This window comes from Triticum aestivum, chromosome 7B (assembly GCF_018294505.1).
Source record: "Triticum aestivum cultivar Chinese Spring chromosome 7B, IWGSC CS RefSeq v2.1, whole genome shotgun sequence".
In the NCBI taxonomy this organism is placed as follows: Eukaryota; Viridiplantae; Streptophyta; class Magnoliopsida; order Poales; family Poaceae; genus Triticum; species Triticum aestivum.
Window position 1 is genome coordinate 721,402,514 of NC_057813.1, and position 12,877 is coordinate 721,415,390.

The 12,877-nt window shown below is 44.0% G+C and overlaps 1 protein-coding gene across 1 annotated transcript; it reads left to right on the forward strand.

Annotated features, from left to right (window-relative positions):
- The first annotated feature begins 9,527 nt into the window (after nt 1-9,527).
- On the forward strand, nt 9,528-12,431 carry LOC123160803 (receptor-like cytoplasmic kinase 176). Its single transcript, XM_044578640.1, has 5 exons — nt 9,528-9,925; nt 10,017-10,152; nt 10,278-10,420; nt 10,510-10,648; nt 11,790-12,431. The coding sequence occupies exons 1-5, from the start codon at nt 9,641-9,643 to the stop codon at nt 12,164-12,166; spliced, it is 1,080 nt and encodes a 359-aa protein (XP_044434575.1). The 5' UTR covers nt 9,528-9,640; the 3' UTR covers nt 12,167-12,431.
- Nucleotides 12,432-12,877: the final 446 nt, after the last annotated feature.

The following is a 12,877-nucleotide window of genomic DNA, read 5'->3' on the forward strand; positions in this document are numbered from 1 at the left end:
CACTTTTTTCTATGCGAACGGGCATTTTGTTATGTTTTATACATGCATCATGTGCGATAAATGAACTGCATTCGTATATAGTCCTGCACTGCATCTGCTAGAATACAGTATTACACTTGTGTATACATGCGCGTACTTCACTGTTTTTTGAGTTTATTTATTCGTGTAGGGTAATCGAGAACTGGATTGCCATACCGCACTGCATCGTCTAACGTAATGCACTTCATTTTTTACAGCCACGTATTGCATCTTGTTGGGCCTGTGTACGGGAGGGGTAGGGAAAGGGGTTGGGGGTGGGGGACCCTCCCCCTTTTTTTAACTTATTGTTTTTTCTTAGTCGGCCTTGTTGGGCCTGTATTCGGCTAGTTTTAGAGACGCATTTGGGCCCAAGTCGGCCTGTGAGCACGGCTTGGTTCCCGTTTCGCTGTGTGTGCGTCCTAATGTTTAGTCCCACCTCGCCCGCGGAAGGCGCGCCTGACCTGTTTATAAGTGTTGGCGAGGCATACTGGTCGAACTCCTTCGTATACTTATCCGGGCACTTATACACGGCGCTCGCATCTATATGCCCTATGACCTGTGGGCCCATGTTTGGCCGTCCCCATGCACTGTGACTCAGAACGACTCGCCTTCTGTGGTTGCACACCTATTACGAGACTGGATGGGGCCGGTAGCACCTGGGTGGTCAATTCTTTTTCCTTTGTAACTTTTTCAACATTGGGGTGTGCACTGCTTTTTTAGTAAATCATGCGTGCACTGCATATATTTAGTTTCAGTACTGCATGTGCATGCATACCGTACTGCACATTTTCTGCGCTACATTTTTGTGCACTGCATCGGTATCATTTTTCTTTATTGTTTTTCCTGTTTCGTATCCTTTTTTCTTAGTGTACGGGTGTGCACTGTTTTTGTGCCCCTATGCGCACTGCATTCGTCATAGTTTTGTGCTGCAGGTGTACACATTTTTGCACTTCGTGCATCCTTCTTTGTGCCAAAAAGCATGTACTGCACTTCGTGCACACATATAGTGAACTTCCTGTACGAATTTGGAGAACTGCACACATAAAATGGTCTGTGGATTATAATTTTTCAGAGTATTATTTTTTAATGATCCGTGGTTTTGTTCGTGGGAATTGCTGCAGTCAAAGTACACCTTCTTTTTCCGTTCCTCTTTCTTTGGTAACATAAGCCTTTTTGATTGTCCTTTCTTCTTGGGAACATAATTTCCATTAAGTCCCCTTTAATTTCAGTTTTGACCTTTTTGCATTCCTCTTGTATAAATGAAGGCTAACTTATGCCCTTCCTTTGCATTTCATTTTCTCCTCTAGCCGCAAGTTCTCTCCTTTCTCCAGCCTATTATTATTTTTTTGTTTTCTACGTTTTTGCTGCGATGGCTCCAGGCCCCTGTGCGTATCTCTTCTGCTGCGGCCATGGTTGTGGTGTGCCGACGCACTGCAATTGTTCAGCTTGCTCACAGGCCCGTCGTGCTCGTCGTGGTGGGAAGGTATTGTGCCGAACTAGGCGAGCCGAGCAGCTTGCATATGGTACAGTATTTACGGAAGGATTGAATATGGGCCAGATCAACGTATCTGCGTTCTATTCTGCGCTGCTTCGCCATGGCCTTGGCTGCACGAGTCCTTTTGTCTATCAGCTTACGCCAACAGATGTGGAGACTCACTACAAGATGGTATGTTTCGTTATATATGATTTTTTTTCTTTGTGTTTTTTTTGTATAATTCCATTGTATTCTGAACTTGTACTAATTTAGGAACGCACTTTTTTCTTTGTTTTTTGAAGTGTACTGCAATGTGTTCTTATTTTCTTGTTTTTTTTGCTTGTGTGCATGTAGCTTATGTTTTAGTTTACAGGTTAGAACATGTGAACTGCTTATATATTAGCTGAGCACTTCATATTTCTACATTTTTTCAAATTTGTATGGTGTGTACTACATGTAGCTAGACTACAGTACTGCATTATAGTTCTAAGCGAACTGCATATTTGCAAGTTCCATACTATAGATTGAAACGTTTTATATGTACTGCTTGTTGGACTGTTGTGCACTTCATCTATCTCTGTTTACAATATGAGAATTGTACTGCTAGTTTCGTTCTCAAACAGTTTTATTATTTTTTACAGAAAATTCCTCAACGAGCTGTTAGGTATGTGCGGCTCAAGAAGAAAGGAATTCTTCAAGTTGTTCTTGGTAATGGATACCTTCAACCAGCCAAGTACAGTGTAGGCGTTGACGGGAGGCTGTGTCTGCACAAAGGGTGGAAGGAATTTGTCATTGATAGTGTCCTGAAGTCTGAGCAAGTGGTTGTCCTCAACTTCTTTGAACTCGAGGATCGTACTGTTAGAATCACGTTTGACGTGATTGGCTAAGGTTATGAGGTTGATTTGTAATAACTACTTTGTGTGTTGAACGCTTCATCTTTTTGATGTGTTTTGTAATAAGCACTGTTGTGATCTGAACCGCTTCAATTATCATTCAACGGGAAATTTGTGTTTGCATGGTTACATTATGTGAACTGCTTATATGTCAGCTGAGCACTACATGTTTCCACATTTTTTCCCAATTTGCATGGTGTATACTGCATGTAGTTAGTCTACAGTATTGCATGATAGTTCGAAGCGTACTGCATATTTGCAAGTTCCATACTGCATATTGAAATGCGTTTTATATGTACTACTTGTTGGACTGCAGCGATCTAACAGTATTTTTTACATGGTTTTTGAATCAAAATGTGTCAATGTTTTACTCAAGACTGCTATATATATATATATATGGTATACTCTATATACCATTTTTCTCCTTGCATGGTTTACACAAAATTTAAACTGATACATAAGTCATAGAGATAAGCAAATTGCTATGCATACGATTAATTTATTGTCTGTTCATCTATTTGGTCGTTAACCTGCTGCTTCTGCGCGGTGACTGGAGCGTGTCTAACGTCGCACTTTCTTTTGCTTTCCATGGTGGTGTTGCTGGTTCTTGTCTCTGCACCTTTGTGTTTGTAGCCCCTCGCGTGCTGGTTGATGGCTGCTTTCGTTTTTCAGTGCTATGAACTGCATCCTTCTTTGCTCCTACCTTGTTTTTTGAAAGTGGTGTTGTTCTCGTTTTTTTCTGTACAGCAGCATTTCCTTGTGGTGGTCTTGTTGATATTGTTTCTTCATGTTCTTCGTCCTCTTCACTCTCTTCAGTCTCTTCACTCTCTTCTTCCTGTTCATCATCTTCATCATCTGTTTCTTCATAAGCCTCTGTTTCTTCAGTTTCTTCACGTTCTTCGTCCTCTTAACTCTCTTCTTCTTCCTCCTCTTCTCCGTCTGCTTCTTCATAAGTCATTTCTTCTTCAGTTGTGTCACCATCTTCTTCTTTGATCTCACCTTCTTTGTCTTCCTCCTTTTCTGATCTTTTTCTTTTTCTTTTGGGGCAGGTTCTTGAATTGTGTCTCTTCCTCTTTTTGCAGATGCTACAACGTCTCAGTTTCGTCCATTTCTTAGTGTTGTAAGTGGAATTTCTGTTTTGTTGTGCATCTCCATGTCGTCGTTTTTCTTGTTCATTTCTTTTTGTACACGTCCTGGAATTATGGCCGCTGATTGCATTACATGTTTTGCACCTTCTTACTCTGAGTGGGTGACCATCACTGTCCAGCTCAGGCTGTGGCTTACTGTTTTTGTCATCATTTTTCTCCTTGCATGCCACCTTTTTCTGGATTGCGTCTCCCCCTTTCTTTCTTCCTCTTGTGTTTGAAATAGGAGGTGGAAGAATTGTTTCCTTTTTGATAGCACCAGTTCCGATGTGTTCAGTATTTTCTACTTGCTCTGCATTATTGTCATGCTGGTATTTCTCTGCTTGCTTAAGTTTTGCTGCTTCTTCTTCTTCTTCGTTGAGCACGTCAACTTCCTCTATCAGTGCCCTCATACCAGACAACGCTCTGTGGCACCCAGCGTTGGACCTTGTCGCTCTGTTTGCAAGGTCCATTGCTGTTTCTGTCAGCAATTTTCTACTGCAAAAAAGTGAGGTTCCATCTGGTGCTGTTTGTTTGTAGTCTCTTCTGTCAAACGTTGCATTTGATCTTGCGTTACGGGTGTATCTTTTCTTGATGTACACCTCAGGAATGTTGAGTACTCTCAAATGAGAAAGCATACATAAGTCATGGACGCAAAAGAGGCCTGCAGACAAACACATGATTTTTTTTGTTCTGTAAGTGAGCTGCATGAAATTAGTAAACATATATTTTTTTCGTTATTTGTTCATTTTTTAAAGAAGTGAACATCATTTGGTTTTGTGAATTACTCATGCATGTGTACTTTTAAAGTTCATTAAGTGAGCTTTCATGCATGACTATGAGAATCTAGAATTTTTTTTTGCTAGGAGTCTCACATGTGTGTGTCCAGAGTTTGCACTCACATTCGTAGACACCTTTCTGTTAATCGGAGACCACTTGGAAATTATGCCTTGCCCAGTCAAATGCATCCGATCTGTTGTAGTGGTGTATGAGATACTTTGTCGGGTTCTCAGGGCACCGTTCTGCTCTGAATGCAGTGCTACGGTAGAGTGTTTCTTTGAAATCTGCAAACACTGCCCTTGTATACACTTTAGATAGCTGAACTTCGAAGCCAAACTTTTTTGTTGTTTTTACCTCTGACTGCATGATCACAAATACACTGTTACGAACCAGAGAAATGAAAAAATTGTTTGTCTTTGTAGTCATATTTTTTAGCAATTTTTGATTGACATTTTATTTACCTCATTTGCTACTGTCTCTTCGTGCTCGACGGCCTTCCTGGTCTGAATGCACTTGTCCACCTGTTGAGCAAACAGATGGAGATCATGCTTCTCCCTGACAAAAATTTTCTTCAGTATACAGTTCATGCTCTCGTTTTTCTGTGTGGAAGTCATCCGAGCACAGAAAATTTCCTTGTAGTAAGCTGAGATCCACTCGTGCCTGTCATCCCACAGCGAATTCATCACTTCGTCGTCTTGCAAGTTGTACTTCTGAATGAGGTTCTTCCATGCTCATTCAAATTCTGACGGCATTAGTGGGTGGTTCAGCACTGCATTGAGTTCGTCCTTGAGCTTCTCGTGCGCCTTATACAGCAAGGCGAGGTGGTCCTTGTACTTCTTCATGATATGCCACCGACACAGCTTATGCAGAGTTTGTGGGAGGATAGTTTTTAATGCTGCCTTCATCGAAGAACACTGGTCTGAGAAGAGACAAACAGTGTTTTTTTATTAAGTTGTTTGCGTGTGTGCAAGATAGATGGAAGAAATATAAGTGCACAAAACAGGTGAGCAAATGATGTTATTTTTTGTACCTGTGAGCATGCAGATTGGCGGCTTGTTGTTCATACACCTCAGAAAGGTTTTGAAAACCCACTCAAATGATGGTATTGTTTCATCTCGCACGAGTGCAACAGCAAATATGGTGCTCTATAGATGATGGTTCACCCCCACAAACACTCCCAACAGCATGTGGAATTTGTTAGTTTTATACTTTGTGTCAAATGTAACGCAGTCTCCAAAATCTCTGCAACTTGCGTTTGCCCAAAAGACGTTTCTTACACGGTTATCTGCATCAACGTCATAATCATAGAAGAACTCTGGGTTTATCTTTTGCATTTTCTCGAAGAAATCCAGAAGTTTCTTGACATCATCTTCAGACTCTTCTCTGGCAAACTTCTGTTTCCTGCATTTTCAGAGACAATGCAAAGTTATCTCATCGAACAGATAATAATTACAGACAGAATGCTCAAGAGATATGCTCTGTTATGTGCTTACTTGTTTACCCAGTCGCGCCTAGTATGTCCCATGTACTGCAGACCACCGGACATACGCGACAGCGTCGACATCATCTGAGCATGTGTGTGGTTATCCAGTTGCATGTATTTCACTAACTGGTCTATCAAAGGATCGTCTTTTTTGTGCGATCGCATGTGCAAAAGCATCCCGGGGCTTTCCAGCATCTTGTGATTGTGGTTGAGCTGAACCATTTCTATCACAAATTTGCCATCCTTCCTTTTTTTTACTCTAATCTTTGCATTGCAGCCAATCCTTTTTGATGTCTTCTGACGTACCCAGTGATAATCTGACACAGCTTGCTTGTGCACCCCTTCTCTTGAGCATACAATGTAGGCATTTGTCCTGTGTTTTGCCCTCTGCGTATACCAAACCCTGCACATCTTACATAATTGTTGTAAAAGTCCCATGCCTTGTCGTACGTGCTGAACTTCATTCTAGCAGCAAGTACGAGGTTCAGCGGCATGTTTTTATCCTGCATTAATTGCAATGCTCTATGAGATAATTTGTTTTGTTCTGTTTTTTAAATACGAGGAGTGCATACGAGTTTAATAAATCATTTTGCAATGTTCCTAGCAAAACCTCACAAGAAATATCAGTGTGCACTGCAATGTTATCTGAATGGACTGCAACTTTTTTTCCAGACCATAAACTTACATGTGTGTAGAGTCGTTCGCCCGAGGGTGTTTGCAGCTCGCCAGGTTGTATTGGACATGGCGGGGTTATAGCAGATCTGTGTAGTTGAGGATCTCGCGGCGGCAACAGTGAGGAGGATTTGTACCTGCTGTTTACTTTTGACCGAGGCACCATTGGCGGTCGCAGCGTAGAAGTTGATGCAGCAGGTCTGGTTGGAACTCTGTTTTTTGGTGCAGCAGGTGGACGCTGAGCTCTGTTTGGGGTGTGGCAGGTGGACGTGGTGGTAATCCAGTGTTGTGACGATGTCTCAGTGGATTGGTTTGAAAATTTTGGAGCAGTGGCACATCATCATAGACATAATCATCATCTGCTTCAACATCGTGTTCAACTGCGCCATCATTGTCTGTTCGGACATGCTGTCCAAATGTAGTGAACTCATGCTTATACTCTGGGTTGAGAACTGTTATCGGCTCATCTTCATCGTCATCGTCTCCATCATCGTGTTGGTGAGTGCCTTCCCAGACGAATGTAACATCATCATCACCTTCAACTACATCTTCTTCCTGGGAAAAATCTTCTTGTGGAGAGTACTGTACCCTGTTTGTCGTCGTGAAGAATCCACGAGGAATCTTAGGGGTAACCCAGCCAGTATCTCTTTCAGAAGAATATCCACTCTTCTGAAAGTTGTTGTTCTCAGTGCTGTCAATTATGTGCGGCATTTTGTATCTACTGAACGTCATCTCCTGCACACAAAATGACTGATCTGCATTGTCAGGTTAAATGAACTGAATCATGTGAACTGCAATATGTTTAAAATTTTACTGCCGAAGCATTGCAGGGTGACTGCATCACCCCGCAAGGTGAACTGAAGCAAGCGCACTGCATTGTTATCCGTAATGAACCTATAGAAGCGTACTGCATTTTCCCCCACAACGAACTGAAGCAACCGCACTGCATAGGGTTTGTACTGCATAATCAGGCGCTGTACTGCTTTGTACTACTCTGTCTATGATAACTATACTGAGATGGTTGAGGAAGTGTACTTCTTACCTCGTGATGCAGTGATTTCTTGCGTTTACAGGAGGAAGTTCCCTTCTCGTCCGCATGCACATCTTTCACGTTCGCCCGTGTAGTCCACTTGCCTTTCAGAAGTTCATGGGCGGTCTGGACGTTGCTCAAGGTGAACGGGGAAGGAGGATTTGCTCTGAAGGTCGATGGAGACTTATTCCAAGAAGCTACCGTGGATGAAGCAACCTTGCGCACACTCCTCCTTGCTCGAATTGGTTTGATGTCAAGGCAGCACCAATCCACATCTGATGAAGTACAGCTAATTGCAGGCCCGGAGGAGTTCGGTGGCGGCGCTAGCGAGCTGCTGCCGTGGAAGAAGGCCGATAGGCTGGTATTGCTCGGCGCCTGCTGCAGAAGAAGGCCGAGAGGCGACGGGCGGCGTCGCTGCTTGGCCGCCGCCGCGGAAGAAGGCCGGGAGGGGAGGGGCGGCGTCGCTGCCGGCCGCTACCATGGAAGAAGGCCGGGAGGGGAGGGGCGGCGTCGCTCCCAGGACGCCACCGCGGGAGAAAGCGGGGAGGGAAGGGGCGGCGGCGCGACCAGGCCGCTGCCGCGGTAGAAGGCCGGGAGGGGAGGGGCGGCGGCGCGACCAGGCCGCTGCCGCGGTAGAAGGCCGGGAGGGGAGGGGAGGCGGCGCGATCTGTTGGTGGTGTGGAGAATAAGGTTTGGGTGTGCAGAATAAGGTCTTAAGGGGTGTTATCATAATAGACCCACCCTATAAAGCCCCCGTCGGCATAGTTCCGAGCCATCAAACGGCTGCCGCTGACTAGGTAGGCGGGCCCAGGCTATGCCGACGACCTCATATATGCCAACGGCACCCGTTGGCGTATCGTGAGCGGTCCTGACGGCTGTAGTATGCCGACGGGGGCCGTCGGCATAGAGAGACATATGCCGACGGCTTTCCTACGCCTACCGCCTGCCGCACCCAAGGCCGTCAGGATATGTTCATCTATGCCGACGGGGGCCGTCGGCATAGATGAGGCCGTCAGGATATGTTGATCTATGCCGACGGGGGCCGTCGGCATAGATCAGGCCGTCGGCAACTACATAAATTCTGGTAGTTGCTTGTCCTTCAACCTATGTAAATTATGGAGCAAGAACAAACGTTCACACAACAGACTCAGTATGTTGCTTGTCCTTCAACCTACCAGAGAAGGTGGTTCCTGTAGAGAGTTGTAATATCATCTTAGAATTCAAACTTAAAGCAATGCTAGTAGCCACCTCTCAATCGCACCCAGTTAGCATCATTGTATTCGGTTCTTCATAGTATTATTAATCCATTGTGATGATTTAGTGTCCTGTTTATTACTGAAGTTCAAAATGATGATTTTGTCGGGTGTGGAAGCTTAACTTATTCAGTTGATTCCTTTCTTGCGTTGGTCCTTGGGTTGTCATCCATTGCATTGCGGCCTATGTTGAACAAGATGTTGGTGTAAGGTATGCGCCTAAGGAGCATATGAGGGTTCTCTTATTTATTAAGTATCTGATGCTCAGTGCTGTATGAAAATGATGCGTATATATTGCTGATAAATGACTCGATCTTCTGTTCGACCTGGTGAAACACAATGTAGGATCATTGTGTTTCGGGGTTAACATGGCATTACAAAATTGAAATCAAACGGTTACCAAGATGAATGGATGGATGGATGGATAGATGATGCCCTTGACTTATGGGACTACTGTATTATACCATGAATATAGAATACTGCTAATGTATATTGTTTTCTAGTATCACGAGCAGACCGGTGCCTGCTGCCTTGATATAATTAATCAAATTTATCATCCCTATTTTTCTGTATCCATTAAATACTAAATATAGAGTGGTAGTTGTTGTAGCTGAGGACCGGAATAAATAATGAAGTGCAGCTAGTGCGCATGCATGTTCATCCAGTTGGCCTTTGTTTGGTCTTCACCTTGAAAGCTACGCGCTTTCTGGTAGACTTCGAGGAATCAGGGTTCACACTTGTGAGCGTCTACATCTACTCAGTAGTCAATCATCACTTTTAATTTAAGGCTATATCAAGCTTGCTCGGTCAGGGCAAGAGGTCCTACTCACCTTCAAATTCTCCAATCTCCATCATCTGTTGTTTCGTGGAGCTTGGTTTGATTTGATACATCAATACATCATACATCACCTTCATGGCAAACTGCTTCCGGAGGCCGTCGATGATGGTGCCCGCGGCCCCTAGGAGCGAGGACGAGATCCTCCAGCCAGCCAACCTCAGAAGTTTCACCTTCACGGACCTCAAGAAGGCCACGAGGAACTTCCGGCCGGATAGCGTGCTCGGTGAGGGCTGCTTCGGATCGGTGTTCAAAGGGTGGGTTGACGAGGCCTCCTTCGCCCCGGCAAGCCCTAGGACCGGCATGCCCATCGCCATCAAGAAGCTCAACCAGGAAAGCTTCCAAATCCACAAGGAATGGCTCGTCAGTGTTGCTCAGTACCAACCATTTTTTTTAACTCAGTGCCAACCAATTCCAATTCATTCATGAATCTGTTTCTGAACCTTATGTGCAGGATGAAGCGAATCACCTAGGCCGATTGACACACCCCAATCTGGTGAAGATGCTAGGGTACTGCCTCGAAGATGAGCAGCACCTAGTCGTCTATGAGTTCATGCCACAAGGAAGCTTGGATAACCATCTTTTCAGGAGTAATTACCAGTTTACTGTATAACCTTCTCCTAGCCTTCCACTGATCAGTTAACACCTCCCAGTTTAGTTACTAATGGGGGTGAGATAATAACAAGTTCAAGTGAATGTCTGAATGATGATGTAGGGGGCTCACATTTCCAACCACTGTCATGGGATCTGAGGATGAAGGTTGCTCTTGGGGCAGCCAAAGGGCTCGCATTTCTCCACAGCGACAAGGCCAATGTCATCTACGGTTACTTCAAGACATCAGATATTCTTCTTGATTCGGTATGTTTCCGTTCTTTCATTCTAATTAGATCGAGAAGATGATTTGTTTTATTAATACTGTTTGTCAATTGATGGAACATGGATTGCAGGGCTACAATGCAAAGTTGTCTGATTTTGGGAAGCCAAAGGAAGAAGAACCAACCGTTGGTCCGAGCTTTTATATTGATGAATTGCCGAGCTACTATGCAAAAAGGCTGTCTGATCTTGGGTGGTCGACCGGTAATACAGGTGAATTAAATTACCTCATCTTGGAGCTTAGTTTGTTTCTTTAAAGCAATGATCAGCTGCATATGTTATATTTACATGCTTTGGTGTTGCTGAAATGCTTATATTCATTTTTGTTAAACCTCCTATTTATTACTAAAAAGGCTATGAAGCTTGAGCATCATAGTTTGCTTCTCAGGGTTGAATCATGTTGTTGCTATGCAGTAGGTATGGTTGCCAAGAAGCACTACGGGAAACTGCGAAGAACACTATTAAAATTCTTTGGTTGGTTGTTGATGTCTTGAGAGCAAGTACAATAGAGTTGAGTTAGTTGGCTATAAGAAATAAACTAGTATATTTTTGCTTAGTTGGAGGAACGAAAAGAGGAGAGAGAAGGTAAGCGGGCTCTCGGTGAAGAGCCAGCTCTAGCGCGTGCTCCTAGACACTTTGTGAGAGTGAAATGTGGGTCATATAATAAAAAAGTAGTACACTCTTGTAATCAACTATTGTACATATTAGCTATAAGATGAGCTATAGATGACATGGCAATAGCTTATAGCCAGCAGTTGGCTATACTATAAACCATGCTCTGAAGAGGTCATATTAGTTAGGTAGAGCACAGCTGCTCCAAACTTTTTATGGTTTCAAAGCAAACTGGACCCCATCACCACACATGCTAAACCTTTAGATTAGTTAAGTACCACCAGCAGCTATATGCACTTTAAATGCAAGGGACTAGCAGGGGACCGATCCATGAAAGATTCCTGCATAATCTTGCCGCTAGATAAGCATCCATGTACTTTGCAACAGGTCAATGGTGGCCAGAGCACGTTTTTTTAGTTTAGTTTAGTACTCCCTCCGTCCCATATTAATTTTCGCTCAGACGGATGTATATCTATCTAGCAATTAATATGGGACGGAGGGAGTAGGGATGAGCTGCGTAGGGTAATCCCCATATAACATTGCTAATGTGTACGCTAATCCATGTTGGGTTATATCTATGCTGGATCATTGTCTGTTCTTCCACAGCATCTGAATATGAGCAAGGAATTAGTTTTCTTATGATTTTGATTCCTATGGAATCTGAATATGAAATAGTCGCAGTGGCCCTGCATTTTGTCAAAAAGAATATGAACTGGTCCTCTCTAAATGTTTGCTTTGCCAGAGGATCCGACAGCAGAGGGCGACGTGTACAACTTCGGGGTGGTGCTGCTGGAGGTACTAGCCGGCCGGCGGCGACTGGACCGGAGCCGGCCATCCCGTGAGCAAGACCTGGTGGAGTGGGCGCGGCCGCACCTGAGCAAGCGCCAGATCTCCCGCATCCTGGACGCGCGGCTGGGCGGACAGTACTCCCTCGCCGACGCACAGGAGGCCGCCGCGCTGGCGTGCAAGTGCCTCTCTGGTAACTTGAGTGTCCGGCCGAGCATGGAGCAGGTGGTTGCGGCACTGGAGCAGCTGCAGGACACCAAGGAGACCGCAGTGAGCGATCAGGGGTGCCGCGTTGTCAGGAAGTTTGGTGGTAGCCGACAGCAGCAACCGTAGTTGGCAGAGAAAAGACAGCGTCGGGGGCGTTGCTGCTGAGCCAATGATGAAGTGTAAAGAGGGAGGCAGAGACGATATATTCTCTGAATGCGCAATTAGTGCTTCTTGCTTTTGCAAATTCAGGTCTGCCATGGTTTTGCTTCTTTATACAGAAGGGATGATGATTAGTGAAGTTTCTGTTTTGAGGACTCTGCCGCCTCGCTGATTGGAAATGAGCTGAAGAGTACTAGTAATAAGCAAAAAAAAATTAAAATGAATGAATCAATTCATGGAATGGGAACTGAACTGGTTGGTTATCCTGCACAGGTTGTTTGCTCAGTCACTCCAGTCAGCATTAAGATTACTATTTATACAAGAAAGTTAAAAGGTTGTTGGATATACTCACTCCATTACAAATTGATTGAGGTTAACTCAATTTGGACAAAGTATACAGAAAAAAATATGCCAATTTTTTATAACATCTACAGAAATATATTTCATGACGGATGAAATGAAAAGGAATTTGGACAAAGTATACAGAAAAAAATATGCCAATTTTAGATGGCTATATATTTTTCTACAAACTTTGTCAAACTTTAGCACTAGAATCAAAGGTAGTGATTTGGTTTGCACACTATGGGGGAGCTAATATGTCCTGATCATGGGCTATTATATTGCCAAGGTTGAAGAATCCATGATGGCCTACAAGGGAGAGCTCCACTTGCATTGAAA